The sequence below is a fragment of the Chelonia mydas genome, chromosome 7 (genome assembly GCF_015237465.2).
Source record: "Chelonia mydas isolate rCheMyd1 chromosome 7, rCheMyd1.pri.v2, whole genome shotgun sequence".
NCBI classification, from domain to species: Eukaryota; Metazoa; Chordata; order Testudines; family Cheloniidae; genus Chelonia; species Chelonia mydas.
The window spans coordinates 20,485,991-20,507,574 of NC_057853.1; the positions used below are offsets into that span (position 1 = coordinate 20,485,991).

The 21,584-nt window shown below is 46.7% G+C and overlaps 1 protein-coding gene across 3 annotated transcripts in view; it reads left to right on the forward strand.

Annotated features, from left to right (window-relative positions):
- UROC1 (urocanate hydratase 1) overlaps positions 1–21,584 on the forward strand; it is a 67,252-nt gene that overhangs the window by 22,443 nt on the left and 23,225 nt on the right. For all 3 annotated transcript variants that reach the window (XM_043551491.1, XM_043551493.1, XM_043551492.1), the window contains exons 8-15: positions 25–91; positions 2,128–2,271; positions 7,656–7,744; positions 8,478–8,540; positions 9,107–9,286; positions 11,793–11,890; positions 14,588–14,660; positions 16,663–16,784. In XM_043551491.1, coding sequence (XP_043407426.1) covers positions 25–91; positions 2,128–2,271; positions 7,656–7,744; positions 8,478–8,540; positions 9,107–9,286; positions 11,793–11,890; positions 14,588–14,660; positions 16,663–16,784 — 836 coding nt within the window. The remainder of the gene's footprint in view (positions 1–24; positions 92–2,127; positions 2,272–7,655; positions 7,745–8,477; positions 8,541–9,106; positions 9,287–11,792; positions 11,891–14,587; positions 14,661–16,662; positions 16,785–21,584) is intronic.

Here is a 21,584-nt window from a genome sequence, read left to right on the forward strand (position 1 = left end):
CATTGTGTTCACTTGAACTGATAGGTATGGACAGATGACAGCAGGGAGCTATTGCTACATTGGACCACAGGGAATTGTTCATGGAACTGTGGTAAGAGATTTGGGGAGGGTCTATACATTGTCTGCGAGACAGGTGGTAGGTGCTGAGTTGACTGTTGTATCAGGATGCTCCTGACTACTAAAGGAAATGAGTTTTGCCACCTCATTAACAGAACTTTAGCTCCTCCCAAACTCTTCAAATCAGAGATGGAATCATGATCCAGAGCCATAATTTGAGAGTGTCTGGATCCAGGGTTTTAATCTGGGCTCATCTCTAGTTACAACAGGTGAACTGGCTGAACATGCATTGTCCTAGTACCTAGTACCAGTGATGAGCTGCCAAAATCTTAACAACCGGTTCCCTCCTCACCCCACGAGGGGGTCGTGGGCCGCCTCCGCCCCCCGGGACCCCTGCCCCATCCACCCCCTTCCCCTGTCCCCTGACTGCCCCCAGAACCGGGCAGGAGGGTCTCGTGGGCCACTGTAGTGGGTGACCACCGCGCCCTGCCCCTAAGAACCAGAGGGAGCTGCCGGGGGGCGAGGTGGAGAGTCCCAGAGGTGCTTACCTGGGGCAGCTCCCAGGAAGTATCCGGCAGGTCCCTCTGGCTCCTAGGGGCCGGGGAGCGTAGCTGAGGGGGAGCAGAGGGAGCAGCCTCTCCCCCCCACCGATCACATCAAAAGTGGCACCTTAGGCACCGACTCCCTGGGTGCTCTGGGGCTGGAGCACCCACAGGGAAAATTTTGTGGGTGCAGAGCACCCGCCAGCAGCTCCCTGCCCCACGCCCGGCCCCAGCTCACCTCTGCTCCGTCTCCGCCTCCGCCTCCTCCCCTGAACGCACCACCCCGCTCTGTTTCTCTGCCCCACCCCACCCCGGTTTCCTGCGAATCAGCTGTTCGTGCGGGAAGCCTGGGAGGGCTGAGAAGCAAGCGGCGGCTTCGCGCTCAGGCCCAGGGAGGTGGAGGCGGAGGTGAGCTGGGGCGGGAAGCAGTTCCCCTGAGCGCCCCCCGGGTTACCTGCTGCGGAGCGGACGGCCATCCTTACACTCCCCCCCCAGCCCCAGCTCACCTCCCGTCCGCCTCCGCCTCCGCCTCCGCCTCCTTGGGCCTGAGCACGAAGCCGCCGCCTGCTTCTCAGCCCTCCCAGGCTTCCCGCGCGAACAGCTGATTCGTGGGGAAACTGGAGGGGGCGGAGAAGCAGAGCGGGGCGGCGCGTTCAGGGGAGGAGGAGGAGGCGGAGGCAGAGCGGAGGTGAGCTGGGGCGAGGAGCTGCTGGCGGGTGCTCTGCACCCACCAAATTTTCCCCGTCGGTGCTCCAGCCCCGGAGCACCCAGAGAGGTGGAACCTAAGGCACCACTTTTGGCCAGTTGTTAAATTTAGGAGCCCTTTTAGAACCGGTTGTCCCTTGCGGGACAACCAGTTGTAAAAGGGCTTCTAAATTTAACAACCGGTTCCAGCTCACCACTGCCTAGTACATTGAATGTAACTTGTTCTTGATCCCTCATTTTATTTAGTATTGAAATACAGTATTTTGTTGTCTGCCAAATTCTTCCTGCATAGTGTCTCAAAATCCTGTCTAAAGATTTGTGTGCACAGATTCTGTAACCCATGAGTATATCCACAGATTCCTTTGGATTGAAAGGAACCTTTAAATAATATGTATTCCATTCCCTGGCCTCATGGCGGGATTGATTCTGGCATCCCTAAACCATCCATGAGATTTGGATGTCTCTTGAATATGTTCAGGATCAGGCATGATGAGTCTACAACCTTGCTTAGCAGCTTGTTCTATTCTTTAACCATTCAAATAGCTTCTCCCGATATTGAATGTAAATGATCCCTTAAACCAGTTCCGTTGTGTTTCAAGCGTTACATTTTTGCAAAAGGCTGGGAAGAGCACTTGACCCTCCTAAAAACACCAGTGTCTTAGAGTATCTTAACCAATTCTACCTGTAAACAAATGTAGGCTTAACAAATACCTAATCAATGCAAAAGTACAATAGAGATACAAACATGTTAAATATCTTTAAATTTTCAGGATTTTAGAGAAAGGGGTTACCAATGATTGCTTTGTTCTGCACTGCGTGTTAGCTAACAGTGCTGAATGCAGGTCGTCGCTACTTAGGCAAGGAGGACCTGGCTGGGAGGGTGTTTGTCACCTCTGGTCTTGGAGGGATGAGTGGTGCTCAAGCTAAAGCCGCAGTCATTGCTGGATGTGTGGGGATCATTGCTGAGGTAAGACCAACACCTATTTGTTTTCATTCTGTATTCCCTTTGCAGGGTTCCTTTATACACTGTCTCAGATCTCTCTACTCTCTTGGGGCTCGTTCCTCATTCCTTTCAGTTTGCCTTCCTGTGCTAAACTCCATTCTGGTAGCATCTACGCCTGCTCAGTTATAAAACTCTTTACCCCACCAATGTGTAACTGGCAAGAATTGTGTCAAACATGCAATTTATGTGATCCTCATTAAAAAAAATATTCTCCCCCAACAGCTGTGTACCCTTCCCATTGCTTATTATAAGCTCCTCTCCCTTCCCTAAAGTCCTCCACCCTCTATAGTTTGTTTTCAGTTCACTGTATTTGATTATAAGCTCCTCAGAGTATGGACCTTGCCTTTTGCAAAGTGCCAGGTACATGCCTAGTGCTATTTAAGTAATAAACAATCATTCTCTAAGTGAGCCAGTTTTGAATGTTGGGGATAAATTCGGCCCTAGTATAAGTAGGCCTAACTTCAATGAACTTGAGTGGGAATTATGCCCTTTTATGCCAGGACTCAGTCTGGCCCAAGGTATTAAAACAGGGGTGAGTATAATAGTGTTAATGCATCTGGCAGCCTCATCAAGAGTTATAAGAGAGCCTAATGGTAGACTCTCCCCAAATGTACGGACCCTTCCCAGATCTCTTACCACAGTTCTGTGGACTATTCCCTGTGGTCCAATGGAGCAATAGCTCCTTGCTGTCACCTGTCCCCTACCTATCACTTTCAGTGAACACAAAGATGTCCCTTTAATTCAACTCAGAATAAGGCAAAAATGAAAATAACATTTTCTGTAGCTATGTTATCCATTGTTATCAAGTTCAAATCTTAAATGAATCCTGTCTGCATTAAGAGTAAGAGATTAACCACCAGCAGCAAAAAGAGGATCCCATGTCAATAACTCACCATTGGTCCATGTGCTTAACTTCACATGGGCGTTTCACATCAAAATCTTGGAATGTACTAGTTATTTTAGTGGGATTTTCAAAAGTGCTCAGCGTTGGCCTTACTCTGCTCCCATCGAGGTCACTGGGAGTTTTACCATTGACTTCAATGGGAGCAGATTTAAATTAATACCAAGTGCTTTTGAAAATCCCACCCTTAAGCAACAAGGCCCATCACAGGGCATTTATTGATCAGCTAAAGACCACTGGGGCAGCACATGTCTCAAGCCTTTATCCCAGCAAGTCCTGATCTCATTATAGTGACCAGATATGAAAGGTCAATACAATTTCTCTTTCAAATGTTCCATTTTGGTACACAAAACTTGGGGCTGCTTCATTCTGTGCTTCTGCAGTTGGACTTTGAACATCCTGAACCTGCACTGAAGTCCATTGTCTCAGTCCCCGGGTGCACCTTCCCAAATGCTGTAGGGAGTGGGCAGCCAGGGGCTCGTTCCCCTCCTCCCCCCACCCCTCTGCCCCCAGCATAATTTAGAGCAGCCTCAGAGCTGTTCTAAATTATACCAATTTATAAAGGACTCTTAGAGGCAAGTACTTTGTCTGGGGCATTGCCAGAGTGCCTTTTCCTCTTCCACCACAGCACACCACTGATGTGCAGCCTCAGCCTGGGGGAGGTGGAATTTATCATTTGGCCCAATGGGAGCATTGCCTGTGCAAAGATTGCCACAATGGCTCATCTATTTGATCCCCTAGAGCAGTAGTTCTCAACTTCGGTCCACCGCTTGTTCAGGGAAAGCCCCTGGCATGCCAGGCTGGTTTGTTTACCTGCCACGTCCGCAGGTTCGGCCGATCGCGGCTCCCACTGTCCGCGGTTCGCCACTCCAGGCCAATGGGAGCTGTAGAAAGCGGCGTGGGCCGAGGGACGTGCTGGCCGCCCTTCCCGCAGCCCCCACTGGTCTGGAGCGGTGAACCGAGGCCAATGGGAGCTGCGATCAGCCGAATCTGCAGACGCGGCAGGTAAACAAACCAGCCCAGTGCGCCAGGGGCTTTCCCTGAACAAGCAGTGGACCAGAGTTGAGAACCGCTGGCCTAGAGGAAAGTTGTCTGACAGTTTTTTTAAAAAAATGAGGGCAAGTAGCAACACAACCTCTTCTCTTATTCCCACCTAGAGTAAGATCAATTTTTAATGATATTTTGCTAATATTAGCTACCTTTTATCTGTAAGTTAAAGACCACTAATGCATTAGCAATCAGCACACTGGATGTTATGAGCCCATTAGGTTTATAAAATGATGGATAAGCAACACATCTAAAAGCCAAACACTAGAATTCTAATGTTGATAAATGTAAGTATCCATAAGACCAAAATAAAATCCACCCAGATTTGAAATATAAATAAAGAAAAACAATAAAGTCTCTTAGTGCCTGCATTTTTCAGTTGTTTTTAAGTTCTGATGCTCCTTATAATGAGTCTGTTCTTCTAAAGTTTTCTTTGGTTTCTAACCAGAATTGATCAGAATAATTTTCTATACTCCAAAATGTAATAAACAGAGATCAGGCATAGACTAGGAATAATGGGGCTGTTTCATTATATAATCATTTATTCTTTTTCTAAAGAATATAAATACAATTCTGCTCCACTGAATGGAGCTGAAAGATCAGTTTATTTCCCTTTTAATTTTTTAATGAACTTTTCAACTCTAAAGAACCTCATCCTGTCCTTCTTACTTGGAGGGAAATATCAGTCACATTTCACACTTTATAGTAAAGTTACATTTATAAACTATTTCAGAAGAGTTAATAAATGATGAATCGAGGTTATAAGTATGTTACAGACATGAATAGTATAGATAGCTATAAGCACATCAGTAGAAGGTCATGGGTTCGAGTCTCATTTGATCTGACACTGAAAGGGCACCTCCAGTTCACCCAGTTGCAAAATAGGTTCCTGATTCACTCCTTTTTGTACCATTGGCTATGAAACTGGTGTGCCTTACCTGTGCCAGCCCAATGAGGCATTGGCTTGGTGGGAGGGTGGATAGGTGGTTTTTGACATTAATAGAAGGAGTTATAGATGTTTAAAGGCAAGAAACATATTGAACTATGGCAGGGTTTCTCAACCTGTGGGTCAGGACCCCAAATTAGGTCACCACAATGTTTCAGAGGGTCACATGGCAGCTCCTGTCCCATGGGGCTGGCTGGGCTCACCTCCCTGCTCCAGGCAATGCAACCTCTGGGATCCCAGTGCCACTCAAGTTTGGCCCAGCTGTCACGATGACAGGAGTCCAGATAGGCCAAATCTGAGTGAGTGGCCTGCAACCCCATGAGCCAGGTCACAACTCCACTCACACAAATTTGGTCTAGTCAGGGGCTGGGGCCAAAGCTGAGTGGCATTGCAACCCCGAAGATTGTAATGCTCAGAGCAGAAAGCCAAGCCCAGCCAGCCCCACAGCATAGGAGCTGCAGGAGCTGCCACTGTGGGGTGAGTGCTGGGTAGGGTTGCCAGGGAATGCCGGGTCAAAAAGGGACCCTGGCAGCTCTGATCAGCACAGCTGACTGGGCCGTTAAAAGTCCAGTTGACGGCACGTAGCTCGGCATGGCTCCTGGAAGCAGTGGCATGTCCCCTCTCCAGCTCATATGCATAGGAGCAGCCAGGAGGCTCCGCACGCTGTCTCTGCCCCAAGTGCCGTCCCCGCAGCTCCCATTGGCCAAAAACCACAGCCAATCGGAGCTGCAGTGGCGGCGCCTGCAGACAGGGCAGTGCGCAGAGCTGTCTGACTGCACCTCTGCATAGGAGTTGAAGGGGGGACATGCCGCTGCTTCTGGGAGCTGCTTGAGGTAAGTGCTGCTGGGAGCCTGCACCCTGACCCCCTTCCGTGCCCCAGCCCCCTGCCCCAGCCCTGATGCCCCTCCTGCCCTCCAAATCCCTTGGCCCTCTTTCTCATTTTTTAAGGTCAGGTTCCCTGACAACTATTATTATGTTAGCAAAATGCTGTAATGTTTGGGTTGCAAACCCTGCATAGGTATGTTGGAATCAAAACAAAAGCGGGGGTTTTTTCATATCTTCACTTTGGGGCATAAACTACCTGCTGGGGCCTGTTTAAGCTATTATGCAGGGGTATAGGGTTGAAGAGAATCCCTAGTGTAACTCCACTAATCCCATGGAGTTACTCCAGGTGTTATGTGAACCCATGTGGTTGATGTCATTTTAAAAACTGTTGACTCGCTGATCAAAGAGCATAAAAGATTTTCTAGAATCTGATGAAAAGGAAGTTAATTTCTTTGGGTGTGTTGGTGAGGTCTATGAAATGAGATCCAAGACCCTATCAAGGTAGGTCAGAAATACAGTATATAGGATACTATAACACAGAGGATTTAGATAGTCCAATCAGCGCTGCACTCAGACTTTTTGAACTGTAGTATCAGAACCCATTTATTTGTCATGTACCATTCTGCATTCTTTTTTCCATCACGGATGTTTTGCCTGGTACTAAAACAGCATACCAAGAGAAGCAGTCTCCTCTGTGTAACTGACTTCTTAGTCTGCTGCTCCCCTGGTGTTGCCCCAAACCAGGGTTTTTTAATGATATGCCTAATCAGTGACATGGGAATTGAAGGAACATTTCACACACCGAAATAACTTGGCAAGAGGAGGCTTTCCATCAACTTTGATGGGCATTAGATCAAGCCCCAAATATATAACATTTTTTGTTTACATATCAATGGTTTGGTGGCTGGAAATGATGGAAAGAAAATGCAGGGGGTGGGCTGTGGGAATGCATGGCAGTTTAAATGGGTTATTGTAAAATTGTGGGGGAGGTCATTGAAAGTCTGAAAGCGGAAACACTTTTTGTTTTCAGTTTTTCAGTTAAAACATGAACAATTCCAAGAGAAATAAAAAAATTGTTGTTAAATTTTTTTGGGGGGGAAAAATGTTTCCTAACCAGCTCTCATTAGGATTTTGTTTTTCTAAAGCCAGGTTGGTTTGGATCTGGCTCAGTGCTTAATTTGTGCTGGGGCTTGCCAGGGCTGAGCCCTGGCACCTCTGGGCTTGGCAGTTCATATCCCTGGCACCTCTGGGCTTGCCATGTTGTTTATGAAAGTAAAAAATTTGCTTGAGCCCCAGCACCTCTTTCATTACAAATTAAGCAGTGATCTGGCTCCCATTTTATTAAAACCACAAAGGTTGGAGTTGGGAGGTGGTTGGAGAAAATATTCAGCTCTTGTTCCATTCCTGGTTTGAAACAACAGAAACCAGAACTGATGGAATATTAGAAGCTAGAAATAAAAAACAACGATTAGCTCACCCAGCCCATCACCTTGAAGCCAATGCAGGAGTGTGGTCTTATGTACATTTGTTAGTGTTTCATCCAGGATCGTTTTAAAGTTAAAGATGGATTGGAGAAGTTCTTCGGTAGGTGAGATGACAGTCCTGAAATAATTATGCAATTTGTCCCAGGTTGATGAAGCTGCACTTTTGAAACGTTACAGGCAAGGTTGGCTGATGGAAATCACTGATAGCCTGGACCACTGCATTGCTCGGCTTAGGTATGGCTCATGAAGTGCTGTGTTTGTCCCTATGTGCTAAATCCTGCTCAAGGGCTGAAGTAACCACAGCAGCCCTTGCAATCCCCCACATGGGTGTGCAGGGGAGGGATTACAGGATCTCTATCCTCATATCACCTCTGCTATTAAATGAGGTAAATGAGAAGAGAATCAGGCCCATGTATTAGAAATTCAACTCATGAATTCCCTGTCTTGTTATTATTACTCCATAGCCCCCTTACAGAATCACTCTGGTTTGAAAAGGATGAGCTAGGTGAAAGTATAAAATCTCCATATTGAGGATGTGGATTTAAAGAATATTGTTGAGGTTTTTAAGTGAAAGGAATGGTATTTGGCTTGTCCGGCACCGTAACCTGTTCACTATTAACAGCACAGTCTGAGCTCTGTTTGCTCTGAAACTCTTTCAGACAGAAAGTCTGTCTGAATAAGAACACTGACTCTTCAGTGCATTGTCCAGTTCCTGGTACAGTGCCTAATCTTGTATTGCTTATGCACCTAGAACTCCCAGTCTACTCAAGGAATCCCACGCAGCATAAGGATCCTCTTGTCAGTTTAGGCTGATAGTGCTCATCACTCCTGTCTTGCTGTTTGAACCCACATAGGCTTTTCTCTGCTCTTTTGAGTGACTGCTTTGGTTGTTTATGTGTAGTTTGTAAACTGCAACTATCCAGATGATGAATTTTCTTCAACCATTTCTATTTTTGCTCTATTATAGAGATGCAAGAGAGAATAAAATTACCCTTAGTTTGGGCTACCATGGGAATGTGGTAGATCTTTGGTAAGTACCAGATGGCACTTTTCCTTGTTAGTTAGCCTGGAACAATGTCCAAGCTTGTAGACAAAGGGAATTGTCCTTCAAACCAACCATTGAAGCTACATCTTGACTCTCGGAGGTAAATCTGGTGTCCAAATTCCAAATGGGGGAATTACATTTTGCCGACCAAAGTACCCCTTTTAGGCACAAATGGATAACTTTGGCTTTGGAAACCAAAGTGGGGTCTTAATAAGATAATTCATTGGTAGTCAGAAACTGGAGAATGGTGTCTTAATGAAAGACAACCCCTTGGTCATCAGAATATTGAGAATAGAAATTTGCTGCTTTAGTGGCTTGATCCAAAGCCCACTGAAATCAATGACAAGCATTATTTATACTTCTATCAGGCATCCACCAACAGACATTGCCAATCCAGGATATCCTTGTAATATTATAAAAAAATCTCTAGGGATATTTCTGAGGACTCCTAATTGGTGCTGCTGATGCTCACAAGAAATATAACTACGAGGTGATGCCGGTAATGGCAGCCACCAGACAAGCAGTCTATATATTATCTTTCCTCTCCATAGGGAGAGGCTTGTCTATGAACTTGATACAACAGGAGAACAGCTAGTTGATCTTGGATCCGACCAAACCTCCTGTCACAATCCGTTCAGTGGAGGATACTACCCCGTGCAGCTCAGCTTTGAGGAGGCAAACCAGCTCATGTCTACTAATCCAGGGAGGTTCCGTACCCTGGTGCAAGAAAGGTAAACAATTACCTGATTCATAGATTCCAAGGCTAGAAAGGGCCATTGTGATCATCTCGTCTGACCTCCTGCGTAACACAGACCATAGAACGTCCCCAAAATAATTCCTAGAGCAGATCTGTTAGAAAAACTTCCAGCCTTGATTATGCAGGTTTGGTTGCTCAACATTTCTAGGCTCAGTGTTTATTTTGCTTCTCCAGTGACCAGATTCTTATCTTCCCCACAATAAGACTCATAGAATCAGTCGGTCAGATTCTGCTCTAGGTTCTCTCAGTGTAAATCTGGAGTAATGCCATTGAAGTTACACTGGTGTAACTCTTTTAGCTCCTGTGGCGTGACTGCTTTCACACAGATGTAACTGACATAGAATCGACCCCACAGATTCTAGAGAGGGAAACGGTCTATCAGATTGCTTAGTCCCTCTACCTGCCATTGCAGGGTCATTCCCTCTTGTATAAGAATTAAAGTCTGAAAATATCTGCTTGGATCTATTTCAACCATATATTGGGCTTTGTAGCCTATGTAAGGTACCTAGCATGTGAGTTAGTTGTTATTAAACGTAGAGAGCAGAAAATAAACAACATCCTTATTTTGTATCATTTCCAGGTTGCTAGTAGCTTCACTAATTGGGTAGGAGCAGGGAACAGTGCTACTGTTCTTCACTAAAACCCAGCAGGTGCTTGCAGTTACAGAGGTTCTTTGGCTCTGAGTGCTATTACTCTTCACTCCTGCTGTTCTCCTTCCTCTTGGAAACACTCCTGCTGAAGAGGTTTTTACCATCAGAGGCTAGAATTTGTGTTTGTCATCTGTTTGGCTTTGGCCCAGGGGCCTAAAATGATGATTTCAGTCTCCCAGGTCTTCATTTTAGATGCTGTTCTGAGGGCGATGCTGTGTGTAACAGCAAAGCTAATTTCCAGCAGGACCTTTTCGTAAGATGCAGAATAATTTAGGGACCCTGATCTCATTGGTTATGCTTTGGTGTAATTCTGTTGATTTCTGATTTACACCATTGCAAGTGAGATTAGAACTGGGAGCTGTGAAAACAAGCAGTGAAAAGGGTACTCTCGAGAATAGGCCTAGGGCCTGATTCTCTTCTTAATTAGCAATTTAATTCCATTGCCTTCACTCATGATTTATACCAGTGAAAGCAAGAGGAAAATTAGGCCCCTGTATTGGCCAAGGGATGGACTAAATAATCTACTGGGATCTTTTTAATTTCTGTTTTTTGTGATTCTATTGTAGTCCAAGAAACAGGTGGAAACTGCAGCCAGTTCAAAATAGCCCAGACCTTGTGCGTGCTTTTAAGGGCTAGCAAAAGGAAAAGAAGCAGAGAATTGCAAAAATCTCCAAAGAAGGGGTCAGAGAGGGCTGAAGCAGTTTCATTAACTTCCTGATTTTTGATCTAAAACCAAGTTAGCAAATGACTTTGCTGGAAGTGGACTTTATTTTTGAGACCATTACAAATTTAAGAGCCCCAGCTGTATTGCTTTTGAGCCTTTGCCAGTTGCTGGGGGGTTTCAGACCATAACCACCGGCACTAGGAATTAAAGAATGAGGTTACAAAGATTAGCAGTGGCTGTGAAATTCTCTTGCTGCCTGAAGTTTTTAGATCTCTGTTCCAGAAATAGGGAGGAGGGAGGAGACAGTGATGGGAGTTGCTCACATTATATAATGATCTGAAGTTACTTGGCCTTTGGTAGGTTTACCTTATCACTGGAAACTGCCAGCTCTGTGCTAGGAGGCAGTCTCTGGCAGTACCACCTTCTGCAATTTTTTCTGTTAGATCTCAGGAGCGGTGTTGGCTTTTTAACTGGGTGGCAGACCTTTGGGAAATACTGTTGTTAATTTAGCAGGTGGCACTCTTCACCCTGGCTCAGTACTTAGCCTGTGTTGCAGCTTCTTGCTAGCAGGTATGGTGCTGATACAGGAGGTCTCTTCTGGATAACCCATAAAACCAAGCTCCTGATCACTTGTGGTCATTAAAGATCCAATGGCAGTTTTCATAATGGATGGGTGATAACCGGGCTGTGTTAGCCAAATTCCTGTTCAGGTACAATAACCACATTCTGCTTCTCTGAATTCATCTCTGTAGTTTCAGCTAGTTAAGATACTGTTCTTCACTGCCTCTTCTGAGCTGATGGGCAGTATTGCTGTGTGCTGTTAAACAGCTGTTGTGTTCCAACCCAGAGCTGGCTGCATTTCTGAGCTGGAATAGGTGACTCCTGTGTGTTACTTACCCTACCTCACAGTGGTGTTGTGAGGTTCACTTAATATTTGTAAAGCATTTGGAGAGCTTGGGATAACAGGTGCTACGGAAGTGGAAAGTATTTTTATTTGGTGTCTGGTGGGCTTAGAACATGGATTGATCTTGAGTCTGTCAAAGTCATCTATCTAACTCTCCCCACGTTTTCACAGCCCAGGGCAGCAATGCTAGGGTGTTTGTGACATTAACCTTTTATATAAGTGAATGAATCTCAGAGCTAACTTTCTGCCTTTTTATTTTCAGTCTGAGGAGACAAGTGGCTGCTATAAACAGGCTCTCTGATAAGGGCATGGTGTTTTGGGACTATGGCAATGCTTTTCTCTTGGAAGCTCAGAGAGCCGGTGAGTAGGTGCTGGCTTTCCTAGATGTAACCAGGGCACTTCTCTCCTTTCTGGCAGGTAACGTATAGTTCATTACCTTTGTTAGAGCAGGTCTTCCAAATGGAGTGTATCAGTAGGAGTCAGTCCTGCCTGGACGTTAAATCGGTGCCATTCTTTTTCTCATGAAGACTAGTGGTATTGGGCTTTGTTCCGTAGTGTTTGTTTCTGATTTTCAGAGGTGCTGAGCCCCCACAGCTCCAAGTGAAGTCAGTGGGAGAAACAGGTGCTCAGCACCACTGAAAAGCTGGCCCGTTGTTCTTAAAGTAACAGCACTGACTTTTTTGGGGGGTGGGGGTTCGATGGGAAGCAAAGTCTGTCTTTCCTCAAAGGAGAAAAATAAAATACACATTTCTGAAGTGTCCTCTAATGGCACATCCACAACTTTGCACCCAATGTTGGGCACAGATGATGGACTCCAGTGGCCAAGCTTTCTAAAGACAAACCTCCATTCTGTGGGCACAACTTGTGCCGGCAGTTGAACTGTGGGCTCCAGTCTGGACACTCATACCTCCATTCTACACAAGGTAACAGCATCCCAGTCTGAAATTTGCAAAATAAGGCCCTAATCCTGCAGCTGCCTCGGTGTGAGTGGATTCCTATGCAGAGCCCCACAGGTGCAGGGGTCTGCCTGTGTGGAGGCATTTTCAGGACCAGGGCCTAGGATTATAATTCCCCTCTCTGTCCCGCTCCTCACAATGCTTATTTTTTATTTAATGTCCCTCTCTATCCTGGACAGGAGGGGGTGGCAAATGTTACAGTTCCAGATGGCCCCGCTGCCCTTAAACTCAAGCCCACCAGAGATTTACAAGGGAATCTTCTAAAGCCTTCTTAGCATTGCAAACAGACCCTTGCGGCTTGTCAGGATGCAGATCAGACAAAATGAAAGTACAAAGAAAATGTAGCAGACATCTGCCTTTGTTAGGGGTAGAATATATTGCTCCAGATCCTTAACTGGTGTAAATCAGTCTGGCTCCATTGAAGTCAGTGGAGCTATGCCAGATTACACCCGCTGAGCATCTGGCCCAATATATTTCCTTCACCAAACCTGATCTTCAGGCTAGGTTCTGTGACTGGTAGGGCATCAACATTGAAAGCACTAGTGATTTTCACCCTTAATCATTTTGTAACAGAAAATGTCTAAGGAGGCAGCTTCAGGATTTCTATTTTTACTCCATTGCATCGTTAAAGCATCAAAATGAAAAAGCTGCCAAGACATCTCCAGGCAGAGTGGTTGTTCATAAAATATATGAACAAGGAACATGTTTTGACCCCTTAAAATGTTTGGGGAGGGATTCCCTCTTCAACTATGGCCCCTTCACAATGTACAATGGTTGTAAAAGTCCCTTGGCCAGCCAGGAAAAATTTCTCTGGTTCAGGCACTGTACTGACCAGCCACATGCTGATCTATGAGGTCCCCCGGTTTAGGAGGCAGGGCTAAGTGTGGGACAAACATTCTAAGCTGCTCTGTGTTACAGAGCTGGTGGTGGGCACATGGCTAGCCCACCTTTGCACCTGCCTTCCTGAGATACAAGCCTGGCTGGGGCAGGTTCTGCCCATGGAGCAGCCTAGAATTGGAAGGGCACAAAAGTGCCTTCCCTCTTTCCCCATGGGCTATGCGTTTTGTGGCGCAGCACAAAATCTCACCCCAAGGGCTTCGGGTCACTTTTTAAGCCTGCCCTGTTGGTGCTGCAGGATTTGGCAAGGGTATTTTCTTTTCTTTTCTTTTACAAGCTGACATTTTAAAACTAGAAAATGAAAATAAAAAATGAGCCATTTAAAAAAAATAAGGAAAAGAAAGCAGTAGGGTCGGCTTTGAGGATGTCTTGGGAGGTGGCTTCTGCAAAATATAGGACCTCTTGAATATCATTAATTTGTTTGGTTGCATTCAGCTGCCGTTGCCACTCATTTATTCCCTGTTTTCTTTCTTCTAACAAGAACATTTAAAACAAATAGAAGAAATGGTGAGTGATTTTAAGAGAATTTCTCTTGGAGCCTGAAATGTTAAGGCCCAGGAGAGTATAGCGTTTCTAAGCCGGGGAGATGCCGAGGTGGGCCGGCTGTGTGTCAGTTTGCTTCTCTGCGCTGGTTTAATTTATAGCAGCCTGTATTGCTCCCCTTGTGGGAAATCCCATAGAAAGGAGGAAGAGGGAAGAAATCACAGAGGTCTTCCTATAGATTTTTCCTGCCTTTTTCAATTTAGGGAGGGGGTTGCTCATCCCCATGGTATGAGCTGTGTGACTTTCCACAACCCCTGGTATATACAAGAGGCCATGGCCTTCCATACAGAAGCCTTTTTTTCTGAAAGCTGATTCTGGGATCCTGTTCCCTCTACCCATCCAGCTCTCTGGCAGAGCAGCTCCAATGGAGGACTGCCCTAACCACAGCTGCCTCCATCATTCCCTTAAAAGAAGATCCTCTGCTGCCCACTGACCTCCCCATATCCACCCAGTCCCCACCCCTCCTTTCACACAGCACCTGTGAGAGGGATCCCGGAGAAGGAAAGTGCCATCAAGCAGAGGTCTGACCCCCTTTTTCGGTGTGGCAGGGGAAGAGCTGAGCAGGCAGGGATGCAGTCGGGCGTGAACTCAGGGTACAATCGGGCCCAAGTTTGTAGCTGTTCTTCTCATCAACTAATCTGCATTTAAAATCCTTTTGCAGGTGCTGATGTCGAGAAAAGAGGAGCCAATAAAACAGAATTCCGATACCCTTCCTATGTTCAGCACATTATGGGGTATGTTGGAAGGAATAGATAACTTGGGGCAATGAGCTATTTCCATTTACTGGAGAAGTAGAACTACAAACTGGACTGCTTTTTATGAGAATATCCAAAATATATGTTAACTCGGAGACCCCACTTACAGGGCCAAATCCTGCCTAGTCCCATTGCAGAGTAAAATGATGGTGATGGGAAGGGGGCTTCAGCAATGAATTATCTAAGACATCCTATCATGTCTTGGTTCTATGTCACTTGCACTAGTATTACCCTTGTGTGGGCCACGTGCTCATTTGCACGGGAGCAGTGCCCAGCATGGCTAAGAAGAATGTGTGTATGTAAAACAATTGGAACAAGGCCAAGAGTCTGGCCTGTGGACACTGTTGACTTCACTGTGGTTATTCCTGATAAACATCAGTGTAATATCAGAATCAGGCCTACGGGGACATCTCATATGCACTAAGGCAAGCAGGACTTGACCCTTAACAGCTCAGTAATTCTGGAAGACATTTATATATATGCAGAAAGCAGAGTTGGCATTGCAGTGGTGCCCTGTTGGTTTGTGGCTGTATACATAGATTTGCCACCTCTCACTACCCTGGGGCGAGACTGACTCCTTTTGGATTAGTGGCACAATTAGGGTGGCCATTCATGCATTCCCAGAATACTAGACATATCAGTACTTCCGGGAACGGCATGAGCCTGCTCTTGCTGGCATAAACCTTTCCCCACTGGCGTGACCTTGGCCACACATCCAAATCTGGCCCTTTCTGTACCCATCCACAGAAGAGAGTGGAGAAGTCTGATCCGGTAGCATTCTACCTTACATTGCACTTACCAGGCCAGAGAATCTGGCCCTTTCTGCTCCCATTGTGCTCAGGCTGGCCCCTCGTCCGGTATCATATCAGTCCTGCTTTTCTAGGGTTTGTCCCCTATCCAGTACTCAGACAAAACTGGATGTGGTTTTGTCCAGTACCATTTTTAAGAGTGTGCTGCTTCGCCCCCACTGGTGTGACCACAGATGCACAGTGCATGGAGGTTGCCATTTTTAAGGGCGTGCCACTCCACCACTAGTGATATGACCTTGGATGCATGTTGCATGCGAGGTCACACCACTGAGGGGGAGCCATGTTTAAGAACGCACCACTCTGCCCCTGTGCAGCATGACCTGAGACGCATGGTGCGTGTGAGGTCACACCACTCAGGGGGAGCCATTTTTAAGAGCACACCACTCCCCCTCCACTCACTTGCCAGGTCAAGCCAGCGGGGACTAAGCAGCACACGCTTCAAAAGGGCATCCCCATCTGGTAAAACCACATCCAGTTTTGTCTGAGTTCTGGATAGGGGACAAACCCTAGAAAAGCAGGACTGTCCGGTTTAATACCGGATGAGGGGCCAGCCTCAGCACAATGGGAGCAGAAAGGGCCAGATTCTCTGGCCCGGTAAGTGCAGTGTAAGGTAGAATGCTACCAGCTCAGACTTGTCCACTCTCTTCTGTGGATGGGTACATTTACACCCACTTTGCATTCACTTTCCATAGCTGTAAATGACTAGACAAGGGTGCAAAAGAGAGGCTCAATCAAGCCCTCACTCTGTAAATGATTACAGGTTCATCTGTGGACATTAAAACGAGGAGCTGGGTGCTCCTCTTGCACTGGTGTAAATCAGCTACCCTGGTGTAAGGAAGGAGAGAACCGGGCCTCCAACATCTTATTTTATGAAAGGACCTGCAGTCAACTGGGGAACACCCTTGTTTGATTAACAGCCTTGAGTTTTCTATCAAAGGCTGTGAGCACTGCAAGTGTGGTTGCAATTTTCCCCACACCCGCTGATGTCTTGGTGAGACAGCATTGTTTAAATTCTGGAATAATGATCCCAAGTGCTTTCTGTTTAGATTAGTTTGTTTGAAATATTTAGAATTCTTCCATCTTCAGTTAATGAAAGAAAAGCATTGCTAACTGCCAGGATAAATCAGACAGGAATTTCAACTATCTCTTAATGAAACATGTTCTCTTCCCAGAGACATTTTTTCCCTGGGATTTGGACCATTCCGCTGGGTTTGTACGTCAGGTGACCCACAGGATTTGGCTACCACTGACTTAATCGCCACGTCAGTGCTTGAAGATGCTATACATCAGGGAGGTAGGATGTCAACTCTTTTTCTATCATAAAAGGTGCAAATTTCTTGAAGAATGGGGTGCAATCAAAGGAGTTTAGTGTGTCTTTCAAACGAGACCTGAAAAACCAAGCTCTTGTCTGCTCCACATAGGTATTAAAGTCAGCAAGGAGTGCAGCCAATATTTATGACTTACAAGCACTATTTAGGGGGTTTATGGAGCCCAGGGCTGCTATTAGATGCGTAAACTGCAGCTGTGACTAAGAGCACTATTTCCCATCTGTACATGGTATGGATTTTGCTGCATCTATCCATGCCTTTGTCAGCTTGAGACTCAGCTAATAATAATAGTAGTAATACCTAGTTCTTATTTAGAGTTTTTGATCAGTAGAGCTCAAAATGCTTCACAAAGGAGGTCAGTAGTATTATCCCCATTTTACAGATGGGGAAACTGAGGCACAGTGCGGTGACGTGGCTTGCTAATGGTCACCCAGCAGGCCAGTGGCAGAGCCAGAAATAAGATGCAGGTCTCCTGTGTCTAGTGCTCTAGCCAATAGCCCAGTAATACACTCGACCTGGGGCTAGGCCTTGAGAACTGGAGGCTAAAGCTGGGGTAGAATGAAGTAGCCTGCTTATTAAGTAGACTTTCATGTCAAGAGTACATGACACCAGTGCTCTGGGAGCTGCACTGGCTGTCTGTAGAATTCAGGAGGATGATCTTAAAGCCGGAAATAGCTTGAGAATAGTCGGCTTAAAATACTACCTCTCACCCAGCATATGTGATGATGCAGTTAAAGCCATCAAAGGTGCTCAAGCTGGAGGCAGTTCCCTCAATTAAACTGAGAGGGAGCTGCTGGCAGGGCACTCACTATGAGGGCCCTTCGACTCTAGAATTCACTTCCCTCCTTGCTCTGCCTATCCCCAGATATGTTAATCTTCTGGGCTTGCCGCAAGGCTCCTGTGTTCTCCTGCAGGAGTGGCTTTGAGGCATTTGTGAACTGGACTGAAGTAGGGGAGTGCTATTGCTTTGTGCTGAAGGGTAGTTCCTTGCATGGACCCTGAATGATATTGTGTGATGTCATTTGTGTCATGGCATCCACAGCTTTAGGGGATGGGCACCTTTGGGGTTTTATGAACTGAAATAGAGGCCAGGGATGCTGATGTACTGCTTTACCCCTGGGTGGTTCCACCAGGTTGTATGTGAGGCCCCCAGGTGGGACAGTTTTAGGGAGCCCTGTACATCTGCTAGCTATACCATACTTGTTATTAGGATAAATGCTCAAAACATTGTTGTCTAAAGCTGTCCACCTGGCACCTTTCATGAGCATTAAATGCACTAAAGAAAATGGTCAAGATAAGTCCTCACTGGGATGTGTTTATTGCAGAAAAACAAAAAATGCATTTAAGCCAGTAGTTTAATTTCTGTCTGGGCCTCCAGCTGATCTCCAGTTTTGTGGGTGCCACTTTGTGCTGAGAATTAAATGTGGCCTCAAATATCTGCACCTGCCCTTCCACCCATTTTGAATCCTCACTACCTTATCTGTGGTTGCAGTTTTGATGGCAAATAATTTTTTCCCATCATTCTCCCATACATGCCTGTACAATTGGCAGCTATTTTTGAAAATATCGGGCCTGATTCTACTCTCACTTTTATACAATCAGTCTATCTATCTATGGTACTTATTTGGTCCCTCCGCACTGTAGTATCTGAGCACATCACAATCTATGAATGAGTTTACCCTTACAACACCCGAGACATGGGGCAGTACTATTGTTCCCTATTTACAGATGAGGAACTGAACTACAGAGAGACTAATTTCTACACTACGAAATTAGGTTGATTTTATAGAGGTCAATTTTTAGAAATCGATTTTATACAGTCGATTGCGCATGTCTCCACTAACCCATTAAGTCGGAGGTGTGCGTCCTCACTACCATGGCTTGCATCGACTTACAGAGTGGTGCACTGTGGGTAGCTATCCCACAGTTCCCGCAGTCTCCGCCGCCCATCGGAATTCTGGGTTAAGCTCCCAATGCCTGATGGGCCAAAAACATTGCTGTGCGTGGTTTTGGGTACATGTCGTCAGTCGCCCCTCCCTCTGTGAAAGCAACGGCAGACAATCGTTTTGCGCCTTTTTTCCGCGCAGACCCCATACCACAGTAAGCATTGAGCCCGCTCAGCTCAGCTCACCGTCACCACTGCTGTTGTGTCCTGGGTGCTGCTGTCAGCAGACGGTGCAGTAGGACTGCTAACCATCGTCATCCACTGCTTCCGCTGCAACTCTGCTCTCATGGTGCCATGAATCCACCTCGCAGGTCCTCTCGTTGTTCTGTATAAATATCTATTCTCCTGGCATCCGTCGTCATCCGCTGCTTCCGCTGCAACCCTGCTCTCCTGCAGACGCCATACCACGGCAAGCATGGAGCCCACTCAGCTCACCGCTGCTGTTGTGAGCATTGCAAACACCTCGCGCATTATCCTGCAGCATGTGCAGAACCTGCAAAAGCAGGCGAGGAGGCGACAACAGCGCGATCACGATAGTGATGAGGACATGGACACAGACTTCTCTCAAAGCACGGGCCCCGGCAATTTGGACATCATGGTGGTAATGGGGCAGGTTCCTGCTGTGGAACGCCGATTCTGGGCCCGGGAAACAAGCACAGACTGGTGGGACCACATAGTGTTGCAGGTCTGGGATGATTCCCAGTGGCTGCGAAGCTTTTGCATGCATAAGGGCACTTTCATGGAACTTTGACTTGCTTTCCCCTGCCCTGAAGTGCAAGAATACCAAGATGAGAGCAGCCCTCACAGTTGAGAAGCGAGTGACGATAGCCCTCTGGAAGCTTGCAACACCAGACAGCTACCAGTCAGTCAGGAATCAATTTGGAGTGGGTAAATCTATTGTCGGAGCTGCTGTGATCCAAGTAGCCAACGCAATCACTGAGCTGCTGCTATCAAGGGTAGTGACTCTGGGAAATGTGCAGGTCATAGTGGATGGCTTTGCTGCAATGGGGTTCCCTAACTGTGGTGGGGCGATAGACAGAACGCATATCCCTATCCTGGGACTGGCCCACCTTCGCAGCCAGTACGTAAAATGCAAGGGGTACTTTTCAATGGTGCTGCAAGCACTGATGGATCACAAGGGACATTTCATCGACATCAGTGTGGGATGGCCGGGAAAGGTGCATGACGCTCACATCTTCAGAAACTCTGGTCTGTTTGAACAGCTGCAGGAAGGAACTTACTTCCCAGACCAGAAAATTACCGTTGGGGATGTTGAAATGTCTATACTTATCCTTGGGGACCCAGCCTACCCCTTAATATCATGGCTCATGAAGCCATACGCAGGCATCCTGGACAGTAATAAGGAGCAGTTCAACTATAGGCTGAGCAAGTGCAGAATGGTGGTAGAATGTGCATTTGGACGTTTAAAAGCTCGCTGGCGCAGTTTACTGACTCAGTTAGGTCTCAGCACAACTAATATTCCAATTGTAATTGCTGCTTGTTGTGTGCTCCACAATATCTGTGAGAGTAAGGGGGAGACACTTATGGCGGGGTGGGAGGTTGAGGCAAATTACCTGGTGGCCGATTACGCGCAGCCAGACACCAGGGCAATTAGAAGAGCACAGCAAAGCATCAAAGAAGCTTTGAAAACCAGTTTCATGACTGGCCAGGTTACAGTGTGACAGTTCTGTTTGTTTCTCCTTGATGAAAACCCTCCCCCTTCGTTGACTCTGCTTCCCTGTAAGCCAGCCAACCAACCTCCCACCTTCAATCACCACTTTCAGAGGCAATAAAGTCATTATTGTTTCAAAATCATGCATTCTTTCACCACACAAATAGGGGGAAAACTCGCAAGGTAGCCTGGGAGGGGTGGGTGAGGAGGGAAGCACCGGATGGGGTGGTGGATGAGGGGAGGAGGGAAGGACAAGGCCACACTATAGTTAAAAACTTATTGAATGCCAGCCTTCTGTTGCTTGGGCAATCCTCTGGGGTGGAGTGGCTGGGTGCCCTTAGCCTCCCTCCACCCCCCTGCGTTCTTGGGCATCTGGGTGAGAAGGATATGGAACTTGGGGAGGAGGGCAGGCAGTTATACAGGGGCTACAGCGACAGTCTGTGCTCCTGCTGCCTTTCATGCAGCCCCACCAGACGCCTGAGCATGTCAGTTTGCTCCCCCATTAGCCTCAGCATTGCATCCTGCCTCCTCTCAGCGTGCTCCTCCCTCCTCTCATCGCGTTCATTTAACGCTTTCCTGGACTCTGCCATTGTTTGCCTCCACACATTCTGCTGAGCTCTTTCAGTGCTGGAGGACTGCATGAGCTCTGAGAACATGTCATCACGAGTGCGGTTTTTTCACCTTCTAATCTGCGCTAGCCTCTGGGACGGAGATGATAGGGGGAGCGTAGAAATATTTGAAGCTGCAGGAGGAAAAAAAGGGAGAGTAGTATTTAAAAAGATACATTTTAGAGAACAAAGGGAAGACTATTTCACACTGATTCAAGCAATTCACATTACATAGCACATGTGCTTTTGTACAAGGTTGCATTTTGCCTCTTATATTGAGTGCCTGCTGGTTTGGTGTGAGACATCACACATGCTCAGCTGGGCAACAGAATTTGGCTTGCAGGCAGCCATGGTAAGGCAAAGGGTTTCGGCTTCTTCAACCTTCATAACACGTGGGAATGGTTTCAAACAGCATCGTCCTCCTTTCCCATACCAAGCAAAGCCCGTTGGGTTGGCCATTTAAAAGGAGGGGCTGCAGTTTTAGGGTGAATGTTCAGCACAACCCCCACCCCAATTCTCTGGGATGATCGCTTCACACACA